This window comes from Asterias rubens, chromosome 9 (genome assembly GCF_902459465.1).
Source record: "Asterias rubens chromosome 9, eAstRub1.3, whole genome shotgun sequence".
Lineage (NCBI taxonomy): Eukaryota > Metazoa > Echinodermata > Asteroidea > Forcipulatida > Asteriidae > Asterias > Asterias rubens.
The window spans coordinates 12959128-12985535 of NC_047070.1; the positions used below are offsets into that span (position 1 = coordinate 12959128).

Consider the following 26408-nt stretch of genomic DNA (forward strand, 5'->3'; position numbering starts at 1 on the left):
CATATAAAGTACTTGTGATCAAAATAGGGCTAATGGTCAGGCCTATCATTCATGAAAGACCACCAAAGGTGACATTGGGTTGGACAACATCTCAAGACCTAAAAGCTAAACTTTTATAACAAAACATTTTCAGCACCACTTAAAAAAATTCTAGAGGTTTGAAGTTTTTACTTAGTGGTGTGTATTCATATGGTACAGTAACCAAAGAATTTATGGATTCCGGTTAATTGGCGTAATTTATTAACATGTGTAATGTCTCGATCCAGACAAAGTATGGAAGCAGCATTAGAGAACAAATCTACAGTTAAGTTCATAAATAAATAAAGCAATGCAAACCACAATTTGTTTTGGCACTTCTTTCTAGTTTATTCATCTGAAAAAAACCTCCACTGCTCCAACCCCAAGTTATCTACCACAAACTACACATTTCTGAACTACATTGTACATTTAAATCTGGGCACAGGTCGTACAGCTTGTCATTAGAGGAAAATTACAATTAAAAACATTCTGATGAAGTGGACAAATTTGCATATATTGTGGACGAGGCTTAATATTATCATACACAACCTTGCTCTGTACGTAAATCAACAGAAGAAAGCATTTATCATCAGTAAATTACCCATGTAGAACTGAAATAAATGCCTCATTTGGGTAATAATAGCACTCCGCAACAATGGCGTCACTTTTGCTAAAAAACTCACATGACCCTTACATCAGTTCACTAGACTTCAGTAGCAGTCGCAGTCCGTACAAAGCGTGGCCATGTATGCGTGCACAGTATACTGATATTTGCCTGAGATCAGGGTAGTGGGCTTCTTTTTAGCAATAGTGCGGAATATTATTCAACCTATCTAACCAACAGTACCCTGACGGGAGAGTAAAAAGAAACAGGAACACAAAACATGTACTTTCAATCAAAGTAAATGTGTTAAATATCCATCTAGCTTTATGAAATTATTTTGAGGGTTGAACAAAGAATTGACTAGAGAGGGATTTGAAACAACGCCCTCCGAATTAACGCGCCTGCGCTCTACCATTGGAGCTGCTTTATAAAATATCTTACTTAACATGTACTTGAAAATGAACTGTACATTGATTGGAGAGTACCAGCTTTCCATTAGTATTGATTTGAGTGGCATATTGCAGTCCTTGAATTAAGAACAAACGTAACAAAAACATAAACAGTATTCTCAGGAAAACAGACAAAAGTTGCTTTCATAAATATGCACATATTGGTCAGTATGAACCCATACAAAATCAGTAACAATTGTTTTAATTAAGTCATCAATTACATGAATTAAATAGAGCACATTGCCCCCTGGGCATAGAGCTGCTTAAGAATAAACATTGTATAACAATTTGCTGCTTAGCAGAAATGAGCAGGATACCATGCCGTCACAAAAGTGACATTGTGTTTTGGCTGGTAACTGTATTCTGGTAAGCATAATTATTTGGTGCTTAACCACTTGTTGTGCTTAAGCAGCTCTATGACATTGGACTATCAAACATGAATATCATACAAAAACATACAGCAAATTACTTTTGTAAAAAAATGTACAAAAACTGAACACACATTGGGTAAGATGAGACTGAAATGTTGTTTTAAAAGGGCAGGTATAAATTTGGTCGTCGCTCTTAAAATAAGTGACAATAAAAACTTTTGATTAGAAGCCTACAGTCAGCTTTTGATAGTGTAAAGCAATTTGAGAATCATTTCACTGTGAAGTAATGAGGTTATGTAAAAAGACATCAGTTGTTATGCCCCTAAATTTGAATCTGAGATGTACACACCCATTAGGGATTATTCTTACCAGGTGGACATAATTATTTGCTCTGGATTTTCTGCGATATCTCAAAAATGCTTCCACACTTTTAAATGAAAAAGGTATACTTTGCCTTTAAGGATTAGGTTGGGGCTCATTTCATACTCAGTCATAGAGCTACTTACAAAGGAGAATCAGTCAATTTCAAAAATTGTATAAAAAAAAGTACCCTTTTTCATGAATTAAGATTGTACAAAACTATTAAAAAAACTAAAATAAATTGAAAAGTAACCCCAAAACTAAGATGAAAATCAATTCTTGTAAATAGTTCGATAACTAGAGCAGACTTCCGAGAGATGCCTTACATATATTATTTCTTTGTGCAGCGATCAACTTTGTCTCCAATTTGCTCTCAAATATGTACATAGGCATATCCTCTCAGAGTTGTTTGCATTGTTTGGCAGGGATCAAGTAACATACACTTAAGCTGCTATTACAACAGTCACTGTCTGAGTTTAACCAGTGTTTGGTGGCTAGCCCAGCCGGTCTCATTCCTATCAGCATGCCATCTCTCTCAAACATTCTATCTGAGCAAGATAGAGTTTAGTCCTAGGTGTGAGTCGGTCACAGTGGCATCGTAGATGGCCCCCAAGTGCTTCAACATGATCTCCCATCTGCCATAGACACTCTCGATCATCCGCACTCAACCAATGCTCGATTGAAGAGCTCTCTGATGGATGGCAATTCTGGGAGTTGGTGGTGTTCTGTGAATCGTGGGATTGACTGTGGCTGGATGTTGAATGGTATCTTGCTGTAAAAAATAGGAAAAATAATCATATTATGAGAATTATCTCTAATATTACTACTGATGCCTAGGTCTAATTTAATAGAGCTGCTAAGAATGAAAAGTTGCTTAGCATGAAACTTCTTCCTTGATAAAAAGCAGATTACTAACAAAATATCTGTTTGGTGCATTTGCTTCTGCTACTGCTGGTATTCAGCTGTTGTTTGCTTTTGAAAATCACGTAGAAATTTGATTGGGAAATCCTGTTTTTATTAAGGCAAACATTTCATGCTAAGCAAATTTTTGTGCTTAGCACTAGCAGCTCCATTAAATTGGGCCAAGGTTCATACTTCCAGTGAATGCAATTTGAACTTTGACACCACAGCCCGTTTTCGTTGCAAATATTCTTTAGCAGTTGAGCAATCCTTCCCGACTTATTCGTTGCAAACTTGTGGCATCAACATTTGTATCACATTCACGGGAAGTATAAACCAGGCTTTAGTCAGTTTATAAGTTGACTTTAGCTCATAGATTCTTATATATTCGTGCACAAACGCGACGGGACCGCAAGGAGACACACGCGCCATTCTGCACGCGCGTTGAATATGAGGAATATGTTGGAGTTTGTGTTTATTGAAAGCTGACGCAGTACTGTTTTGTCAACTTACAAAATGGCCGCACAAATACACGCTAAGCAATGCCTGTTTGTTCAACTTAGAAAATGGCCGCCTGCGCGCATACGGGGCGTGTATATAGGCCAGTGCGATCTTTTTTTCTTTTATATAACTTTATGCTTTAGCTCCATTTCTCTATGACTTTGCAATGAACTAATTATGTCTCAGAGCTTGGAATATCTGGTGTGTTGCTATTGCATCAGCCAAGTATCAAACTACATTTAGTTGCAATTACAATCTTCTTATTTACCCAAATCCAGCTCTTTCCAGTGTTAGTTTACAGCTGTGGTTTTTAGACCTACAGCTTAGTGCATACTGCATGCAAGAGTAACAGACTCAACAACACCCATTTATTACAGCCAAGTAAAACAAACAACATGTTTGTCTTCCTTCTGGGAAAAAAAGGAAGTAGGAAGCCCATAATACACTGTATGGAAGATTTGGAAGCAGTTGGCCCATATCCCCTGTCTTTTCATGGTCTTTTCAAGGCTTACTCCCATTTCTCACTAAACACCACACACATTCCTAGGCTATGACCTCAAGGTCCCCCAGTACTGACTCTATTACTCCTACTGTTGACCACTACACCATCTACCTAGCCCTTCCCCCTTAGTTAAAACATCCATGATCCAACCAAAATGCAAGGCCAACATTTTACTTGGAAATGATGTCACCAATCTTGTGTTGCATGTACTTCTCTGTGACATCAGTTCTTTATCAAGAATCCCCCACCACCAAAATCTTACTTAGAAATGTCTACCTCCAAGATTAGTCAAAGCCAAGCCCCTCGCCTCTCACATACCTTTACCATGGAGCTATAGCTCCATGCTTGTAACTACATGTAGTACGACCTAGCTGGCCCAGCACCTCTGAATTGTATGGATACAACAAGTCACCTTGTTTTATAATCAATCACGATCGGGGCCTAATTTCAAAAAGTCTGAAAGCACAAAAACTTGCTAAGCACTGCTCTGCTAATAGCCATTGGAAAAAGAAAAAAAAAGTTCACCAAATAACTGACAGGGTTTACAGAAGGTAATGGTGAAAGACATCTCTTAAAATATTATTTCATGAAATGCTTTACTTTCTAAAAAATTAAACAATTATCAATTCTCGATATCGAGAATTATGGATTTATTTTAAACACATTTCATGACATGCAGAACGTGCGGACACAAGGGTGGGTTTCCCCGTTATTTTCTCCCGACTCTGATGACCGATTGAGCCTAAATTTTCACAGGTTTGTTATTTTATGTGATACAAGAAGTGTGGGCTTTTGGACAATACTGTTTACCGAAAGTGTCCAATGGCTTTTAACAGAGAAAGTTTACCAGCCAAAATTTGAAGTTTACATTGCTGTGACTGGTGCTGGTGCCCCACTAAATGTTTGCTTAGCAAAGAAATGTGTCAAGTAGTTTTTTTTCTTCTGAAATTGGGCCCTAACCTTTTTTGTCTCAGACAGAGTATTTCTTCAGTCATCTTCAACCCTAGAACACACTCCACTACGCTTCTGACACTAAGAGCTGGATGCTTTGCTGAGAACAAACTTAATTAAAATAAAAACCCACAAAATATTTGTACAATTTAAAAAGCCAGCGTGTATGGGAAGAGAGACAAGTTATTTTTTGCACTTGGCCGTAGTCAATGTTACTGAACCACTGATGTAGTGAGTCATGGAGGTGGAACAATAGAGGTGTAACAAAGCTTCTAATACAAAGTGGAAATTCCAGAGTAGCATATTAGGCAATAACAATTGATGTGCCTTTAAAATGCATGCTGGTAATATCACAATTTAAGCTTGTACATTCAGTATGTCCTCTACAAAGGCACTTCTTTTAAAGGAACACACTGCCTTGGATCAGAAGAGTTGATCTACGAAAAGCATTTGAAACTGTTTGTTATGAAATGCATTATGATTAGAAAGATGTTTTAAAAGTAGAATATAATGATCCACACAAGTATCACTCAAATTTGCACGGTTTTCATTTTACACGGTTGGCCATTTATGGGAGTCAATTTTTGACTCCCATAAATGACCGATCGTGTTAGTTCGCACAGTAAAAGGAAAACCACGCAATTTTGAGGCAAACTTGTGTGGATCATTGTATTCTACTTTTAAAACATCTTTCCAACCATATGCATTTTATAAAAAACGATTACAAACGCTTTTTATAGACCAACTCGTCCGATCCAAGGCAACGTTCCTTTAATACATGTACTCCAACTTAACTAGGACATTTTCTTTACTTTATTACCTGGCGGTGCTTTTCCTAATTTTTGGGTTTAACCAGGGAGATAGACAATTCTAACCTTAAATGAATATCTTCAGTGTCTATAGTTATCATTACCTAACTGCCTGCCTGCTCCATCCAAAACAATTAAAGATTTTTCATGAGATAAAAAATAAACGATATGGAAAGGTATGCGGTAACAAAATGTATTGACTAATGTCTAAATGAGTTGGGCTTGTTCTGAGATAACACCCTTGTTTTCAAGGAGTTGAACCTTGTTTAACCTTCTAATCTATCTAATCCACATTTCACCTTCTATCTAATCCACATTTCACCTTCTATCTAATCCACATTTAACCTTCTATCTAATCCACATTTAACCTTCTATCTAATCCACATTTCACTTTCTATCTAATCCACATTTCACCTTCTATCTAATCCACATTTAACCTTCTATCTAATCCACATTTCACTTTCTATCTAATCCACATTTCACCTTCTATCTAATCCACATTTAACCTTCTATCTAATCCACATTTAACCTTCTATCTAATCCACATTTCACCTTCTATCTAATCCACATTTCACCTTCTATCTAATCCACATTTAACCTTCTATCTAATCCACATTTCACTTTCTATCTAATCCACATTTCACCTTCCATCCAATCTACTTTTCACTTTCTATCCACTTTTCACGTTCCAATTAATCCACATTCCAACTCCCATCTAATCCACATTTCAATCTCAATCTTATTCAAATTTTACATTCTATCTAATCCACATTTCACCGTCCATTTTCAATGTAGAGCATTTGGATCAACATCTCATTTTGCTTTAAAACCCACTTTTTAATTGTGGTTGGTCCACACCCGAGCTTTTCAGTTCCGTGGCACACACAACCTTTTAGATTTTCTCTTTCCTTATTAGCAACCTAATTTACCTCTCTTAGTCCTGATGTAGCTCTGCAAGAGGAAGAAGAGTAACATTGCAAGCTCCTCACACTCTGCCATTCGTTCCTCTCGGATAATCTTGTTTCCTGCAGCGCCCCCTTCCATGGTGTCGGCCTCCACCTCTACAAACTCGCTCACTCTCATTGGTCTTGATCGGAAATGACATTCAACGATCTTTCGAACAGTTAACACGCCTTGCTGCTCTTCTCTTGCACTTGCATCACAAAGATTTTCAAGCAGCAGCTCAATGGCCTTTGCCCTCACTGGGTCACAGGTTAGGGTCTATATTGAAAAATACGGGGAAAATAACCAATGTTAAATATGGTATCAAAGGTTTTGCATAAATCTTACTTAGTTGCTATGTAGCTCCGTATTTTGGCATCAAGCGTTAAGGCATTGGTTGTACATCATTTTACATGACTGAGTAATTATTTATGCAAATTGTCAATGAAACTGTTTTAATCCAAGTGGAAATATATCTTGAGACTGAAGTTCTGGGCTAGGTTTCAACAAGCTCCTTCATTTTACTTGTGGATTGTTAACAAATGTTTATAGCAACAAAAAGTCTGTGTGAATTCAGGACAATCATTAGACATCATGGGTCAGTGGGTTATGAACTAGCAACCTGTTCTACTGTACAAAATATTTCAGTATTTGAGTCAAGATAATTTCAAAGTAATGGATGATTAAAGTGCCTGAACACTATGTGCGTGTATATCAAACTACATACTTAAAAATTCACTTCATGAAAGGAACTTCAGAAGTATCATTAGGCATTGAACACAACTATTTCTTTTGCAAGGTAACTTACTTGAAGGCAAAGTTTTCTTTGGTCCAAACTTGGAATGTAGAGATAAGGGTAGACGAACTCTTCAGCAATCCTCAGAGCACTGATGCTTTTGCCTTCAGCAAAACTCAGGACCAGCAATTTCTGAAGCAGTTTTAACACAGTGTAGTAACTCCCACAACCCACAGTTTGTGAGGACCCCATACTAGGAATTGCTGCTGCTGGTCTGGAGCTCTCGTCACTTGGCTCCGCAATCTGCTGGAAGATCGCAAATATATTCCTGTCTTCTGCCTGGTCAGGTTTCGAAGGAGCTGGTGGGGATGCTGATGGTGTTTTCTTCTTGAACTTCTTCTTGATAATTTGACAAATCCACTCTATTATATCCCTCACGTGACCAAGGCATTTGTCAGTGGACAGAAGATCATGGGAAAATGACTTTATAGGCGTGTTGTTCGTTTGCATGTTTTGAAAATCTTCCATGACAACATGAACAATAAATTGAAAGGCTAGAACATAAGCGAGTTGAGGGTTATCCAAGGTTTCTGTTTGCAAGGAAAGTCTCTTGATAACAGAAGTGACCAGGTCCCAATCAAGAGAAAAAGTGGCAGCAGAAGCGGGATGTAGGTTCTGGATATGCATCAGTGCACCATAGGCATTCAGGACAGTGGAAGTCTCCATCTTATCAGCTAGCATCACGTCTTTCAAAAGGTACATCATGTACTCCTCAGGAGCCCCACGGTGAAGGGTGGTGAAGTCCCGAATGAAAGAGATAGCTTCGTCATTAAAGTCCTCTTCCATTACTGCTTCAACTAAGTCTCTCTGCCGTTGACAAAATGGCAAGACACAACTAGGCTCTGAAACTCCAGTTTGAATTGTAGGATCCTTCCCATCAGCTAATGCTGGCTTCTCGCTATTTTGAATTTCACAATTTGACTCCTTTACTTGGATGTGAATGGGAACCCCTACAAACTTTTCTTCTCTCCTATACAGTCTTGGTAAACCAGAACCTTTGCACTTACTGGGCGATGGTCTCTTTAGCCAGCTCTGCTTCGATGGGGTCTGCATGACTCGTTTATCAAGAGGTTCAAAGTCTTCATCACTATTGGAGAAATCTGACAAGCTCAAGAATGTTTTTCTGATGTTCATCAAAGTGGTGGTTTCCTTTAAGGCTGATTTAGGGAGGTCTGCAGGGCTGCATTTATCAAGTGAATGTTGGTGGGAGACTGCAAGTTTGGGCTTCTTTACTGGTGTTCCATGAAAGCTTTGGTCATCTAGATGGTTGATGGGTCGTTTTTCTCCTTTTGGAGAGGAGTATCGCTCTACCAGCATTGGAGAAGCCGGTCTCTTGGCCTGACACAAGAAAGAAGAAGTATCCTGAAGGTCGGAGTCATCAGAGAATTTCTCAGTAGTATACCCATGGTTGATGCTGTCAAACTCTAGACAGAGAGAGCTTGGGAAGCTACTGACTGGTCTGGACAGCGACACCATAGCTGCAGGCTTCCCTTGAGGGGATCTCATGTGGCGTCTCGCAAAACTGGGCTTTTTGGGTGATATCTGTGAACCAAACAAAACAAATGCAGAGATAAAGCCTTTGTTCTTCCTATCAAATTAACTGTTATTCATTTAGAGCACTGTGTGACAAATACGGATTGAAATGTATTGTTTATTTGTTTTGTAAAGCCCCTGAGAGTACTTGCAGTACTGAAATGCGCTATAGACAATGTGACCTCTGACGTCACTCGAAAACCATAACATGATTCGTGCACATACCGCCAGGCAAATCCTTTGTGTTTTGGCAGCCAGCTAGAAGGTGTATGCAATCTTATCATGACTACGCGCCTTTTTGCCCCGCAAAACATGACGTATACAGTGTTTTGTCAACAGAGGGCAGTTTGAATGTAAACATAGGTCACATCGTCTATTTACTTCTTATTATTATTATTGTCTGTCGTTTGATGGTAGTCCATCAGTGCAAGTGCTCAGTGCAAGCTCAGCTGCCAACTTCTGAGCTCAAAGGGCTCAAATCCACAAAGCCTGATCTGGCATTGATGCAAAGCCCGTAACGTGAGTGAAGTTGTCTAGACAGACAAAGACACACTTTATAAACTAATTACCTTAATTTTTTCAGCTATGCAGTGAATATGGAATTGTATTTGAATGGTGATAAAAAGTATAAAACTGTCTGAATTTTTCATCAAAATTTCTTCAACTTACATGTAAGTTCATTTTATTTAAAATTAGTTTAATTAAAATTAGTTCAGCATTAATTTTGTCTCCATAATAAATTATACCCTATTTGAACTATGGCTTAAAGTGCCCCCCCCCCCCCCAATTTGACCTTTTCTTCCCGTCAGTAAACAACTTTTTATCTGACCGAGATTGCACTTTGATCACCTCAAATTCCTGGTTGGAAATTCCCCCAGAATAAGCCAAAGTTGCATCACTTCACATTTCACAATTTACATCTGGGAAATTCCCTAAAGCTTGTACTGAGTGTGTAACCACATGTACAAACAGTGCTGTGACGACTGTGACATGTACATATGATAGCTCAATGCTCAGAAGCGGTTAAAGTGCCCATCACCACATTTACAGCAAAGGAAACTATATTTAATCATGGTTTTAAAAAAATCTGGTTTGTTTTAGGAGAAATTTTTTAACACAAGTTTAAAGTACGTATTGATGTATTGATGTATTGGGCTTCAAGATGCACAAAATTCAGTTCTGTAAGGGCTTTACTTCTTAAGAGTCAGTTCAGGTAAATAATTGACATAGTTGCTCACGGTCAAAAAATGAATTTTTTTTATACTTTGTGGGTGGAAGGGCCTTGGGGTGCAAGTAAACAAAATTGCATTTTCAATTCTATATATAGCCCGTTGCCATGGTTACGGCTCATTTTGTTTTTTGGCCATTTTAGACCGATTTTGGGGTCTGAAAAACTGGTTTTTAGCTCATATTTACAACTCCACCCCACCAAAATGCAAAATTATTTCAAAAAACCTTTTATATCACTACAAAGTATCATCCTTGGCCTTCCTTAAGAAAAAAAATTATTGCTTTAAATATCACCCTTGTGCTATTTTTGCATCATGCATTACAGTATGTTTTTAGAACTTGCAAAATCAACATTTTTACCCTATTTTTGGACCCCAAAATGTCAACTTGCCAGGGGTCTCAGAAAATTTTCCTTTCGGCTGTGATTAGCGCCAACATTGGTCTTTCCATATCTGGTGTCAAAAACTTGGGCAATTGTATCCTGTTGTGACAGTACTGCCTCAAAACTAGACTTTTTTCCAAAAAACGTGAAAAATGCCTTTTTAATATCATGGTAAAAAAAAAGGAATATTTTTCTTATACTTTGTGGATGGTAGGGACTTGGGGTCCAAATAAACAGCATTTACATTTCAAATCATAATATAACACGTTGCCATGGTAACAGTTAATTTGTGTTTAGGCCACTTTAGGCCGATTTGGGGGTCTGAAAAACTTTTTTTGTTGTTAATATTTACAACTCCACCCCACCAAAAAACAAAAATATTTCATAAAACCTTTTACATCACTACAAAGTATCATCCTTGGCTTTACTTGAGACAAAAAAATATTGCTATAAATTTTACCCTTGTGCTATTTTTAGAACGTGCATTAGAATATGTTTTTTTGAACTTGCAAAATCAACATTTTTACCATACTTTTTGCCCTCAAAATTTCATTTTTTCAGGGGTCTCAGAATATTTTCCTTTCGGTTCTGATTAGGGCCACAATTTGTCTTTTTATTTCTGGTAAGAAAAACTCGGGCAATTGTATCCTGATGTAACAGAACTGTCTCAAAAATAAACCCTTTTCCCCGAAAACATAGAGAAATTCATTTTGAAATATTTGCTTCATTTTGAATTTATAACATGAAGAAGTTAGTAATAATTCCATCAATCTGGCAGCTTTTCATAAGCACTCTGTAGGCTTAGTGCATAACCAAACATTGATCAGGACTTGTTGATGACCTAAATCTTAGAATTTGCCCCGCCCCGACTCGGCCCAATCATATTTCTTGACATTGCATAAAAAAAACAAAGTTTTGTGAACAGCGCCTCTTTTTTGAAAGTCACATTTTTTAATTCCCCTTGCACATAAAGAAAGTTTGTATTGTCTTAATTGTTTATTGGTTCTCAGAATATTTCCCTTTTGGTTGTGATTGGGCTATCATTATGGTTTGCATGTCTGCTGGGGAGAAACACTTTCGTTTATTGTATCCTGTTGTGACACTTCTGCCTCAAACATGGTAATTTTTCCAAAAACAATAAAAATGCATTTTGAAGTTATCCCTTAGTTTGAATTGATAAAAAACAAAAACGAGCATGCTTGTAAAAAAAATATGGCACTGTTTCCATGCTCTTTAAGTAACATATAAAAAGTTTACAACCATGCTTTGCCACTGAGAGTTCTTGTTTTGTCATGACTACTTTACCTAGTTGTACAGGTATGATTCACATTGCAAGAAGAGAAGTAGTGCGATGAGCATTCTTTACTATTCTTGTCTATACATGGCCTTATAACAGTCTTCTTGGTCCCCTGCCCGCTACCAAACTAAACATTTTCATCCCTATCAGAACAAAGAGGCTCTAAAAGTGAGCAAGTACTGTGTCCAAAGTATCTAAATGGCCATTCACCTGCTTTAGCCTTCTGTAAGCAGTTCCCCCATCCATGGTGGGGTTCCTTTCAATTGTACTGTTGCAAACAATAAAAGAGTTGGTTTATTTAACGTGATAAACAATTCAGCAGGTAATGTTTGACAATGTTTTTGGTTGATCGTTCTCAGAGACATATATAATAATTATGAACTAGTAAGATAGTGAATGGAAAAAATAATCAAACTAGCCTGAATAAACTTTTGTCACTGCAAATGCATCTTACTTATTTATGTTGAGCAGGTGCAAGTATTTACAACTTCTTTCAATGTTGTTCCATTAAAGGAACACGTTGCCTTGGATCGGTCGAGTTGGTCTTTGAAAAGCGTTTGTAAACGTTTATTACAAAATGCATATGATTAGAAAGATATTTTAAAAGTAGAATATAATGATCCACACAAGTATCACTCAAAAACATCTTTCTAACCATGCATTTTATAACAAGCGGTTACAAACGCATTTCAAATACCAACTTGACCGATGCCAGGCAACGTGTTCCTTTTAAATGATCTCTTACGCTCATCTTGCAAATCGTTAGTATCATTGTTTTTAATAAGATCTTGGCAAACTTTTCCAACACTTTTAAGCGGGCTTTTTAATTTCCCACATTTGTGTTGGACATGATTGGATGCTCAAAACCATCTGCCTCAAGCACAGAAACTACATTGTTTATGATCTCTATCTCTATGAAAAGTTTTACATTTGGTAGCAGGCAGGGACCAAGGAGAGTAGGCCCTGTATTAAAGACAACTTGTAAAGAATGCTCATCGTACTTGCAATGGGAATCATACCTGTACAATAGGTAAAGTAGCCAAATCAAGAACTCTCAGTGGCAAAGCATTGGTTATGGTTTGGTTGGATACCATTATGTTTAAATAAAAACTTTGTATTCATTACTCAAAGGGCATGGAAACAGTGCCAGATTTTACACAAGCATGAATTGTTTTTGGAAAAATTACTATGATCAGTCACAACAAGATACAATAAACACAGTGTTTCTACCCAGAAGACATGAAAATACCAATAACAACCGAAAGGGAACACTTTCAAAAAAAGAGGCGCTATTCACAAAACATTGTTTTATGCAATGTCAAGAAATATGATTGGGGCTGGGCCGGGCAAATTCTAAAATTAAGGTCATCAACAGTTCCTGATCAATGTTGGGTAATCCACTAAGCCTATAGAGTGCTTAGGAAAAGCTGCAAGATTGATAGAATTATTACTTTTTAATGTTATAAATTCAATATGAAGAAAAAACAATTCAAAATGCATTGTTCTGTTTGGGGAAAAAAGTCTATTTTGGAGACAGTACTGTTAACATCAGGATACACTTGCCCAAGTTTTTCTTACCAGAAATAAAAAGACAAATTTTGGCCCTGATCAAACCCGAAAGGAAAATATTCAGAGACCCCTGAAAAAATAAAATTTTGAGGGCAAAAAATATGGTAAAAATGTTGATTTTGCAAGTTCAAAAAAACATATTCTAATGCACGTTCTAAAAATAGCACAAGGGTAAAATTTATAGCAATATTTTTTGTCTCAACTAAAGCCAAGGATGATACTTTGTAGTGATGTAAAAGGTTTTATGAAATATTTTTGTTTTTTGGTGGGGTGGAGTTGTAAATATTAACTTAAAAAAAAGTTTTTCAGACCCCAAAATCGGCCTAAAGTGGCCTAAACACAAACGAACTGTTACCATGGCAACGTGTTAAATTATGATTTGAAATGTAAATGCTGTTTTTTTGGACCCCAAGTCCCTACCATACACAAAGTATAAGAAAAATATTCCTTTTTTTTTTACCATGGTAACGTCCGTCGATGTCGGTTTTTTCCCATAACCGATATATCGAAAATTTAATATCGAGTATACTCGATATATCGAGTATTTCCCGCGCGCAAGATGGAAGCCTAAAAACAGCACTTGGTATACTCACGGAGGTAGAAATATATATACCATAGACTGACAGTTAGACTGATAGACTGATCCCCCGAACTTGTTTGTAGTCCAAACAATTTCAGATTGCGTAGTCCCGCCCCGATTATTTCTGGTTTTACAACAAAGTAATCGCCGCTACCGCTGGCTTGGCCAATTGGTGGACGCTCACCACAATTCTCGATTCGTGATTGGCCATGATTGGCCGTCTCAAAATGACACAGAGCCTTTGTGAGTTGCGTGACTCGCCGACATTAAGGTGTCAGTTGCCGATGCATTGACGTAGAAGTGTCAATCAAGTTGTCCGACGGGCGCGCGGACTACCTTCTTTTTACGGTTGAAAATGGTTGAGATAATCATCGAAAAAAAATCACTAGAAAGTCCCGCAAAACACAGACCTACCACTCAGCGATCACAATAGCCTTGACCAAAGACTGCATGTATCTGCGCATGCTTGGGCAAACGGGTTTTCCCCCCGAATTGCAATAACCATACACGCTGGTGTGCAGGCTTAAACCGTACAACAGCATAGTCTTCGCTGGTACGCACGCAATAGCCGCCGACAGCGTGGTCTGCCAAGCATATAGTTCCTCGGAAATGTTAGCTTGTTTACCGAAAACAACACAACGTGTAGGCTTTATTTGACCAAAATGACGCCATTACGATACCTTGGATTGATAGAAAGATTATTTTACTGTATAACGTAAGATTGTTTTCTTCCTTGTTTTGTTTTGTCTTGTTAATTCGGGGAAGTTTTTGCGGGGTATTTTTGCAAAGTCAATAATGCTGTGATGAAGACGCATTGATTTTGATCACATGCCGAGGGAAGTTGCATCTTAAACAGCCAATAGGTTAGGGCAGCAGCAGCGGTTTCTTTTGAGGTTTTACCGTGTGCTCGCCGCGGGGTCGTGAACTTCTGCGGCGGGCCGGCGGCTGATGGCGAAAACACAAAGAACATGCAGACATACTTGGTTGTAAAACGTATTTTATTTAATAGGGCAACTCAAAATGATGAAACTACATAACGACGACGGCTTTTCTAATACTCAAACACAGATTTCTTTTAAATAATCGGACACTCTTTTGGTATTTTCGATATCATTTAGGAACATCGAAATTTTCAAAACATCGAAATTTTCGATATATATCGAAAATCCGATATTAAGATATGATTATAAAAGTGACATCGGCGATTTCGATGTCAAAAAAATATCGAGTTTTTGAGTATTTTCGATATATCGACGGACGTTATACCATGGACACGTATGTCGATAATATGTGAAAAGACCCTTAAAAAGGCATTTTTCACGTTTTTTGGAAAAAAGTCTAGTTTTTGAGGCAGTACTGTCACAACAGGATACAATTGCCCAAGTTTTTGACACCAGATATGGAAAGACCAATGTTGGCCCTAATCACAGCCGAAAGGAAAATTTTCTGAGACCCCTGGCAAGTTGACATTTTGGGGTCCAAAAATAGGGTAAAAATGTCGATTTTGCAAGTTCAAAAAACATACTGTAATGCATGATGCAAAAATAGCACAAGGGTGATATTTAAAGCAATAATTTTTTTTCTCAAGGAAGTCCAAGGATGATACTTTGTAGTGATATAAAAGGTTTTTTGAAATAATTTTGCATTTTGGTGGGGTGGAGTTGTAAATATGAGCTAAAACCAGTTTTTCAGACCCCAAAATCGGCCTAAAATGGCCAAAAAACAAAATGAGCCGTAACCATGGCAACGGGCTATATATAGAATTGAAAATGCAATTTTGTTTACTTGCACCCCAAGGCCCTTCCACCCACAAAGTATAAAAAAAATTCATTTTTTGACCGTGAGCAACTATGTCAATTATTTACCTGAACTGACTCTTAAGACATTTGAGGAATGTTTTTATTGCGAGGTATCGCTAATCTAAAAATTTGTTAGCCAAGACATGTATCTCACTAAAAACAATTATTATAAAATTTGAACCAAAAAGGTCCAAGAGGTCAAGGAACTTCTTGGTTGATTTGACCCATGTATTCAAACTTTTCCGAAAAGCTGCCAAATGATTAGTTTGACAGTGCAATCAAACGAAAACCAGGTGTTGTCAAAGTTATGTGTTTAGTACTGCATGATAGTTTATGGATGGAGGAATTCCTCCATGGTTTATGTGATGATGTATCATACAATGCAACACATTATCATTTCCATAATGAAAATCATTAAAGTATTGAAAATTATTCATCTTCATCACACATTCACTTTCTGACAATAAACAAAAAGTCAAAATTTAAAAAGGGTCATGAAGGCCACAGAGGTAAAAAAAGAAATAAAAAAATACTACCCTGGAAATATCATATAACTATTCACTTTTTCAGTACAAAAACAAAATATTGAAAAAAAATTGTTATATGAAGACAGGTCAACTGGAAAGCCACAGAGGTAACAAAAACAACCAACAAAAATATAGCTGGTGTAGCCGCCAGAATATTCTTTTTGTTTACCTTTTTTTTGTGCAGCGCCTCGCCTTTTTTCAAAAGTCAATAGAGGGCGCGATTTTTCATCACATTTATTTTTGTCGTACAATTGACATCAGCAAATTGCCAAGATATAGGGCAAGACCCATTATTTTTTGAGACATCTGTTGCCACAAAACCTAGGCAGCTCAGCAAAGTGAGTGTTCTCATTTTATTTTAGCATTGTTATTGAGTATATTGAGTAATTTGGAAGTATTTTGTTATGCAAAACTAAGGTTTTTTGTCAAGTGGAAATTACACTCGTGTACAAGTTTGTACATGACATGTACGTAGGCACGTTGCTCTGTATTATACGTTCATGTATGCGTTATTGATGCCATTGATTATAGTCCTAATTGATTATATAGATTAAGTCAAAGTATGGCCTTGGTTCATGTATTTATTGCAATTTGTTATTTTCTCTTTATATATTTTAGTTGAACCACCACCAATCCACCAAATCACCAATCACTAGACTACAGTACCAACCACCAACTACCGCCATCTAATCAAAGTAATTATCGTCAACCTACCAGTATAATACTACCGCCATCCAGTAAGTTAATTGCCACCTCTATTTCGCCAGTCAACCGTCAACACTAATTAGTAATCTTGTATACAATCAGAACTCAATCGTCAAATCAAAGTTTATTCGTCACAGTAATTATAAAGTAATTCTACCAGCGGATCAAGAACAATAAAGAAAGTTTTACAATTAATTTGGTGCGTCTCATTGCTGAGTAAAATATTCCTGAACTTAAGTAAAACGACGATCTGTAGCATCACAGGCTACAGCTGGAAATACACACCTTGTTGAATCAAACGACATGTCAAGTTATTGTAATAAGTTTGGGGTAATTTTTAAGAAATTGTTCTGAAAAAGTAATCACATGTTAAATTGTGGGCCTTTTTTATGTACAGAGAGCTTGCTGTGTGGTGTCTGAATTTTGGGGACTTGGGACTTAACTATGTTGCTTACAGCCAAAGCATACATTTCATTGAAATTAAGGAGTGCACCTCGCACAAATTGCAACAAAAAATCTAAAACACCACTTACAAAATTCTCCTTGAAAACATTTAAATGTGCTTCAAGACATATGCATGAGAATAGCACCCAATAGTGATTTTGTCCATGGCAATTGAATATGTTATAGTACATGTACATCCTTGTACTGGTAGAGAATTGAAGGCACGTATGAACTCTCTATAACCCTCATTTTAGAATAGTCCTTTGTGTTCACAACTTAAAGGGTCTGGGTACTTTTTTGTAGGAATAACAAAACACAACGTCCACTGTTTGAAGATAATGGTGGTAGAAGGCTTCCCTTAAAATACTACTTGCTGAGGTGCTGTAGTTTTAATGAAATGAGTAACAAGTCACAAAAATATTTAGCTCAGAAAACAAAAATTATTTTAGCATGTAAAATGTATTTTCCTGACATTGTTTTACTCTGCATTTCTCAAAAACTACAGCACTTAAGCTAGTAGGCTAATATTTTAAGGGAAGCTTTCTACTACCATTATCTTCAGACTGAATTATAATTTTAATGTAAGTCTGTGGACATAATGTTAATTTCTGTTGATCTTTGATAAGTTGTAAAGGATATGATGCTAGATTGAGAGTTTCTGTTGCAGTTTGTGGAAGTTCTATACTAAGGTATGCCTTTCAAGACTAACAGGGGGTAATTTGAACAGGTTAATGGTCACAAGGGAGTTAGACTAACAGGGGGTAATTTGAACAGGTTAATGGTCACAAGGGAGTTTCAGGTCTAGTTGTTGGGGAGGGTCACAATCTATTAGAATGTTAATGCTCTGGTGGGCCAGTGGTGGCCACTGCACACAGTGTTGGGTATACTCTTGGTGCAAGGGGTTGGGCCTTAACAATTAGGTTGGGGTACAATTCAACCTTCTGTGTGTGCAAGTCAAATCAATGTACAATTCAATTGCATTCACAGAATGATTGTTATTGTCAGTGACAGACGAAATGGGTAGGGTCTGGGAAGGTTCATAAAACCACATTTTAAACTTTGTGTCACATGCATGCTGCAGTTTGTCAAAAGATACTACAAATCTAGGCAGAACAAGACTTTGTGTATTTCAGATTTCAATGGTACAGCTGAGAAACAAGAAACAAGGAAATCAGCATACAGCTCAAAAGTTGTCCAAGACTGTACAAATGAAACATTTTAACCACTTCCTGCTGGTTAAATCAGGAACAGTTTCAGGATTGAATTTATAATTTTCTAATTAAATTTCCAATGTATTTTTATTTTATTTTAGTGAAATAAACAATGTAGTCATAGTTAAGCCATGACACAACAAATGTTCACATTTCTTTTCCTCTATTAGAGCAGTGGACACTATTGGTAATTACTCAAAATAATTATTGGCATACAACCTTACTTTGTAACAAGTAATGGGGAGAGGTTGATGGTATAAAACATTGTGAGAAACAGCTCCCTCTGAAGTGACCTAGTTTTTTCATCGTTTTGCTTGCAAATGATTAACAATTTTCTGTCTATAGCAAGCACGATACCAGTGAAAATAATTCCCTGGGAAATGTTTTTCATCTGGGACAAAAATACAGCTAAACGTCTGCAAAACAGTATCCGTTTTTCTACGACGTGTATGAGCTCCCGTATCAGTTGGTACGTGTATGCAAAATACGGTAGTCGCGGATACGCGTCACGTGAACACACAAAGTGTCGACGTATCGGTATCTGTATGAATGTGTATCCGTACGTTGCGAAACCTCTCTAATACCTCCCTCCATGTACAAGAATGATGGTTCTAAATTCAACCAACAAAAGAGCATCAGAATGAATGATTCTGGATATAAAATAAATAATAGAGTTTAACTGATTTACCAACAACTTCATCAATATCTAGGGTTGAAATTCAATCATACAAAACAAAATTGTAGTTTAATCTTACATGATCTTTTATACACATTACAGACAGACCAAAATGACATTACATGGATGTAGAACTGCATATCTACAGTGTACATGACACATGTAGGCAGGCTAACAACTTCCTTCAATATGACGTACTTTACATCCATTTACTAGGCCCTATTCCTGTGTGAATGTTGTCATCCTCTTTATTGCATTCCAGCATGAGGGATGCAAACCCCGGCCAAGAAACATCTTTGTGAGTGTACTCGGGCCATTTCATTTTGCAAAGGGGATCTAGATGTCTATAGGAAAATATTTTTAAAGGGACACGTTGCCTTGGATCAGTCGAGTTGGATCGGTCGCGTTTGTAATCGCTGGTAATCAGACAGGACAAACTCAACAGCTTAAAAAGAACAAAAAAAACTATAGTACAAAACAAAAAATTGGTACATATACTAGAACTTGTACTCACCAGTTAAGTGATCCTAAAAAACAGTTTATTTCCAAAGTCTTGGTAAGCATGCTTGGCACCCGCATCCAGCAAAAGATGTTTTTTATTGTGTGATCATTGAACATGAGCAGTGTGAGTATGTATGGAAACTATCAAAGTTCAAATGATACACGTACTAATGTTTACAATGCATACAAAGTACAAAACATCTTTTCATACGTTCCACAATACAGATTTCATTTGGAACATTCCCAATTTCTACGTTTCTGATTATCACGTGCTTGCATGCATCCATGGTCACCGCTAGCTTTCCAGTTTCCTGTGTGATTGGGCCAGAGTGCCAATAAAGAAATTATCATAATAAGGACACGTTGCATTGGCTCACTGAACTACCAATCTCTTATACACACCGCCGCAGAGTGACAAATGCTCGCATATTACTGGTACGTGTTGCTAAATTGTATACGTATCAATTATCCAGGGCTGAGGGAAATATAATGTGGTTTGCTAGCCTATATGGGTGGTTTATTTTCTGTTTATTTCCTTCATTAAAAAAATATACAATAATAGGCCTAAGGCATTTGATCAAACTACGTGTAATACCTGTATATTTCTTTTAAAAGAGCAGCTTCACAACGGTACTACAAAAACGGTCTGGTTATATCCAATACACCCTAAGCTATAATTAATATAATTATTTTGAGAAAAAAAAAATAGCTGATTGCAAACCGCTTACCAACCAAAAGGACCTATGGTATAAGCCAAACAACTAGATACCGGACTAATATCTCCACCCTTGAAAGTTTTTTTCAAAGGCTAAAATAATTTTGGGAGCTGATTTAAAATTGTGTATAAATTCGATGTAACTTTTAAGGAAAGGTCATTGTGTTGTCTTCCTTTTGAATAAAATGTTAATGTGTAGTAAGCTTCCTGGCACATAGAAAACTTCTTCGATTTTGTATCCTCTAAAGAATTCATGAGCTTCCCATAATACAATAAAGACACAATAGGATGGGATGGGATGACACCATGCTCAACACTAATGACTTTGTAATGACTTGGTGCACAGGTTGGCTATAGCGCGCCAATCCAGAAAGAGGAATAGCCAGGCATTTATATTTTGTCCATTGTTTTCATTAGTTGAATTTTAAACTGAAATTTGATTTTTGAAAATGAAATTTGATTTTTGGTTCAAGTTCCTGTTGACCCAGCCGCATTTTTTATAAATCAATTTTAACAAATTGCCCCTTTTTAGAGACAGAGTTGTTAATTATTATAAGCCCAAGGTGGTGTTTTTTAATGGACTCACCATTTCTTAATTTACACTTTTTAGAGTCTTTTCAAGCAGCAGATTTCTTACTGTTTTGTATGTTTTACTACTGTGCAATACTGTTCACCTAAATAACTATTTGTTTTGTTTATTTGTTCAGTTTAAAATGTACTTTGTATTAGCTTTGATGCACTTTCTGTATCAATTCCTTTTGACCTTTGAATAACTGGATTTTAGCTGATTTATAAAATGAACCAGAAATGGATATCAGTAAGGTCAGACTTGAATGGGGTAGTAAAATACATGTGGAGGACATAACTTGCATGAAATTTACACTTGCCTGAACACTGTACGCTACATGACATGTACAGCTTTTATAACACAGCTAGTTCAAAGCACATCATTTCACAAAAACCTTGGTGCGCAATGACCATAGTTGGTTCTTTTTAAAGCCATTACACACTTTCGGTACAGAAAACAAACAAAAAAGTTCACAGATTTACAAATAACTTACAGGGTTTACAGAAGGTAATCGTAAAAGACTTCTCTTGAAATATTATTCCATGAAATGCTTTACTTTTTTTTGAAAATTAAAACTATAAAAATCATGACACAGCGAAATGTGCAGAAACAAGGGTGGGTTTTCCCGTTATTTTCTCCCGACTCCGATGACCGATTGAGCCTAAATTTTCACAGGTTTGTTATTTATATAAGTTGTGATACACGAAGTGTGAGCCTTGGACAATACTGTTTACCGAAAGTGTCCAATGGCTTTAAAAAGAGACACACATTGGTACCCAGACAGTTTATTGTCGATGTTTGTGTAATGTGTACAATAAAATATTGTCTGTTGGCATATTATCACCATCATCATCGACCAGACAACTACAGTATAGTACATACCTGCAACAATGAACCTAGATGCTTAACTGTGTGGTAATGTTATTGTGTACTGTGTGTGTGTGCATTGTCAAGTTCAGTCATAAAAGGCTAGGGGGTCACGTATATTGTTTACTTTACGTTCCGCATTTACAGGGGTAAGAATTAATGCTGAAAAAAGGCTCTAACTTTCACCCATGTAGAAGGAGTACCGTTTTAAACAGGGATATGAGTGGGCATTGCAAACAAACCATGCAGAAATCTTTTGGTTGTACAATGTATGGCTTGAAAGGAGTGTGGTGCCATAACAGCATGCTATTGTATCTTGGCTGGGCCACATATTTAATCTACAGGTTTGAGGTCTAATGTCCACTCGATTATTCAACAGGACGATTTAGATTGAAACTGCAATATTTTCCACTTAAAAAACTTGTAGTTTTGTACACACGATTATTAATCTTCCATTGAACAACTCAGCTTTAGACAACACGACTGTTGAGTAACTCCATGCCATTTGCTGTACCCCCAAACTACTTTACATTTGTTACCACAGATAAGTGTAGACCAAACATGATGTCATTCTTAAAGGCATGTCTGGTCCAAATTTATGCAGGCTCCGCATTGATCACTCAAAAGAATATTTTATGCAATGTCCACGCAATCAAGTTATGCTGAACTGAATGTGCTGAACTGAACAGGCCCCTACTGTCATACACAAAATTCTAAATGTTTACAAACAAATCATGAACTTAGACAAATTTAATAACAAAAAAGGAAAGCTGCAGAAATGTGGAGGTCTCTTTTGCCTGATTTTAGTGATTGTCACCACAGTGCCAGGGCCAAATTTCAAAGAGCTGCTTTTTTTTATAGGAACAAAAAGTACAGAAGCACAACCATAGAGTTATTTATAAGAACTAGAGGGCGCACTGGTGAAGCTTCTTGCCCAAGAGCGACAGGATCGCAAGGAGACACACGCGCGTACATGCGTACGCGCGTTCAATATGAAGTACACGTTGGAGTTTGTGCTTATTGAACGTATGCAATGCTGTTTTGTCAACTTACAAAATGGCCGCACAAACACACGCTGTGCGATGCCTGTTTTGTCAACTAAGAAAATGGCCGCCTACGCGCATGCCTGGTCCCATATAGGCCAGTGCGCCCTCTAGTTCTTAAGTTATATAACTCTATGAGCACACCCAATATTATGCTTTAAACTACATGTAGAATGAAAGTTTCAATTGTATAATTTTTTGTGAAAATGGTGTAATTGGAATGTGCTTATTATTACTTTGTATAGCATGCACACAATAGTATCTAGAGTTAAAACAATGCTGTATACACCATGAAACCTCAGATTGACTTTTCATAATCCAATCCAGTGCGGTATTGTTTCATTTTAAAAGTATTTCCCTACACTTCCATTTTAACTTTTCCTGATTCACACATATTTGTAACATTTGGTCAATAATTACTTCCACACTAGCCTATTTATGTACCTATAAATGTAAGTTACCTCACTGGCCCTTCACATTACAGACAGTAGTGGTTTGACTTGCCACCAACATTCATTCGCATTTTTGGTGAAACTGAGCAGGTGAATGCTAGGAAGGTCCAACTTTGGTGAGGTGAGTTACTTTTAGGCAATACTACCAAGAGATTAAGACGGGAATTTTGCTTAGGACAAGCCTGGCCATTTCAGTTTGGTGTGGGCCATTGCAGCCAATTCCAATTTAAAAAATAGCTAAGATTTATCTTTGAACAGTTTATCAATCTAAATAACTAAGCATGCTACCCCACGATACAAATCTTTATAACAATATTATTTACAATTCATAAATACCCCAGACAGTTTCTCTACTCCTATTGGTGGAGAGCGCATCACGTGGGTGTGCATAAACCTTTTGTTAATGAACGGTAAAAAGTGTTAATTCATGAGCGTGACACGCGACCTTGCACCTGTTCTTATAAGACAGTTTCTTCATTCCTATTGGTCGAAAGCAACGGCTGAAACAGTTGCTTGCCACATCACGTGATACGCGCAACGCCCACAGCATTCCCTTATAAGGAGTTCTTTACGCGAGGGCAGTTGAGGGCTCTACCATTTCATAGCTGGAGGGGTGTTGTGTTGAAAGAAATCATTTAAAAATTATAATTTTTGCATTTTTTTTACTTTTTGACCAAAAAGTGATGATGTTTTTGACCTAAAAGGTATTTATGAATGGGAATCAAAGTGTGTTGAATCGGTTTTCAACTAGTGGTTTAAACCCGCCGAGGCCTGGTTCTTTATAATTAACCTCGACTTTGTCTCTCTCGGTAAATTATCAAGAACCAGCCGCCGATTTCACAAAACTCTTCCTGACTTAAGACTAATCTTAGGACTTAGGACGAGTCCCAACCCTGCACTGTAGCATGCAGACCTTAAGATTAATCCTAAGTAAAGACGAGTTACTCTTCCTAACACGAGATAAGACGAGTCCTAACTCTTTGTGAAATCGTTGGGATTAAACCACTAGTTGAAAACCTCTTCACCACACATTGATTCCCTTATTTATCACCTCAAGATAAATCATGATGAGTTATAAATAGGCAAAATCTATTCTTAGTTTTTGGTGACGTCCTCGATCAAGCCCAGAGCAGTGAATTGGTTATTGTACAATGTCAGACCCTATTGTTGACAGAAAGTCACAGGGTCGACCAACTTTGTAAATAATCTTGGACTCGAGTGGGATTCTGCCATAATTTTAATGTGGTCTTTTTTTTTAAAACAAATTTTGATGTCTGTCGTGATAAATAAACACCCTAAACTGCATGTGTCTGGAAGGTGCTTGAAATTTCAGTGCCGAGTCCGAGCTGCAATGCATGTTTTCTAGTACCGAAAGAAACAAATCTACGAGGGTGAACAAGATTGTGCTCATTTTAGTATTACAGCCTTAAGTTGTACAGTGAACATAATTCTTAAACTATTTTATTATGGCTATGCCTGCAAGAGGTACTGGAAATTGATAGCGCGTTATGTGCAAGGAAAACAATTGTTTTAAATATACTAGGAAACAAAAATTCCATTTTCGAACTGAAAGTACTTTAATCTGTTTTGTAATTCAAATACATTGATTTTCCTTAATACTTTAATGGCTTAGACCTAGACCCAGTATCTGGGGCGCTGTACTCCTTTTTGTTGTTGAGAATATTTTGCGTTATCAGTCGTACTACCTAGTAAGACCATATGACAAATTTTGAGGGGAAAAGGAGTACAGCGCCCAAGTTACTGGGTTTAGCCTAGACCCAGTTACTGGGGCGCTGTACTCCTTATTTTTTCTTTGAAATTTGTCTTTAATGGTCAATAGTACAGCGCCCCATTTAACTGGATTTAGTTTAACACACGGTTGTAGTCCTCTAAAAAGAAAACAAATGATACCTGGATGGATTGACCTTGAACCCAGATGTAAAATAAAATTGTAATTTTGACATCTGCAGTTGTCCACAAAAGTGGGGCTGGGTAGTACAGTAGGCCCCTACAACGCAATATCAAACCAATTTAAGGAGTACAGCACCCCAGTAAAGCCCAGTTCATACCTCCTGCGGATGCGAATGCCAAGCAAATATGGTGTGAATTAACGTCACAACTCTGTTTACGCAGTGAATGTTTTGCAAGAGTTGGGCACAGCTCAACTGCTGTGAATTATTCGTTGCGAATTTGTGCAACAAACATTTGCTTCGCATTCGCAGGAAGTATGAACCAGGATTTACTGCTACCCAATCTTTCTCTGCACTATGATGTTACTGTTACCATGGTTACTACCTGGGTTTAGTTATTTAGTAGTGGATTGGCCCTATTAATATTATAATAATTTTAGTTTATTTGACTAGCTAGATTAGTTGATTTGATTGAACAAAACCGAAAAGGTTTTAAAACAAGATTTACCTCTTCATCAAAATCGCTGTCAGATGACTGCCAATTGCTGTTGTGTCTGTGCCTCTTCTTCAAACGATGTTCGCTCTTGATCTTTTTCTTTCCATTCTTTCGTGTGTCACCATTTTTCTTGGAATCCTTTTTCTTTTTCACAAAATGGTCTGGTGCGTCAAGAAAGTCTTCTTTCGAACATGTGCGTTCAAGCGTCTTCGTTGCCGACACAGGCGTGGTTTGTGTTCGAGATCCAGGAAGCATGGACTCAAATGGTTGATCAGAAACATCACAATCGTAAGGCGTTGATGGTGAACTGCATACTGTGTAAAGTTCATCATGATTGGAGAAAGGGGCTCTTGTTCCTGACGTGTCAACCATACACACCATCTCCATGTCAGCTCCATGCCGCCGGTGGTCAGTCCCCTGGTGCCCCTGCCCGGCCCCCTGATGATACCGGTGATTCAAGCCAAGCATTTTCAATTCGTTGTTGTCTGATGTCAAATCAATAGTTTCAACAAATTCTTCGACATCGGAAGTACTGATTTCAACAATTTCTTCTGAATCGGAAATACTGATTATAGTTGAATCCATGGAGATTCATGGTGGATGTTTGCTGAGAGTAGGAGATCAAAACTAGAGCAAATTTTACAAATCTCAGCCGAGGTAAACAGTTGTTGATGAGCGCTACGCGCAAACTCGTCATGCT

The 26408-nt window shown here is 37.3% G+C and overlaps 1 protein-coding gene and 1 long non-coding RNA gene across 2 annotated transcripts; one reads left to right on the forward strand and one right to left on the reverse strand.

The window, feature by feature from the left end:
• Nucleotides 1-227: 227 nt before the first annotated feature.
• LOC117294559 lies at nt 228-26380 on the reverse strand. The gene is made up of 4 exons (XM_033777016.1): nt 25721-26380; nt 7216-8745; nt 6395-6686; nt 228-2574 (listed from the first exon to the last, which is right to left on the reverse strand). The coding sequence occupies exons 1-4, from the start codon at nt 26291-26293 to the stop codon at nt 2321-2323; spliced, it is 2649 nt and encodes an 882-aa protein (XP_033632907.1). The 5' UTR covers nt 26294-26380; the 3' UTR covers nt 228-2320.
• LOC117294560 lies at nt 16397-17093 on the forward strand. Its single transcript, XR_004519553.1, has 2 exons — nt 16397-16458; nt 16739-17093. It is a non-coding gene; the product is annotated as an uncharacterized LOC117294560 (long non-coding RNA).
• Nucleotides 26381-26408: the final 28 nt, after the last annotated feature.

Excerpts from the sequence above, each read along its gene's own strand:
- LOC117294559 (XM_033777016.1), bottom strand. The coding sequence starts at position 26,293 with ATGGATTCAACTATAATCAGTATTTCCGATTCAGAAGAAATTGTTGAA. Across the intron at positions 8,746-25,720 it reads ACAGCGATTTTGATGAAGAG|ATATCACCCAAAAAGCCCAG; the intron begins GTAAATCTTGTT and ends TTTGGTTCACAG. Across the intron at positions 6,687-7,215 it reads AAAGAAAACTTTGCCTTCAA|ACCCTAACCTGTGACCCAGT; the intron begins GTAAGTTACCTT and ends TTTTCAATATAG.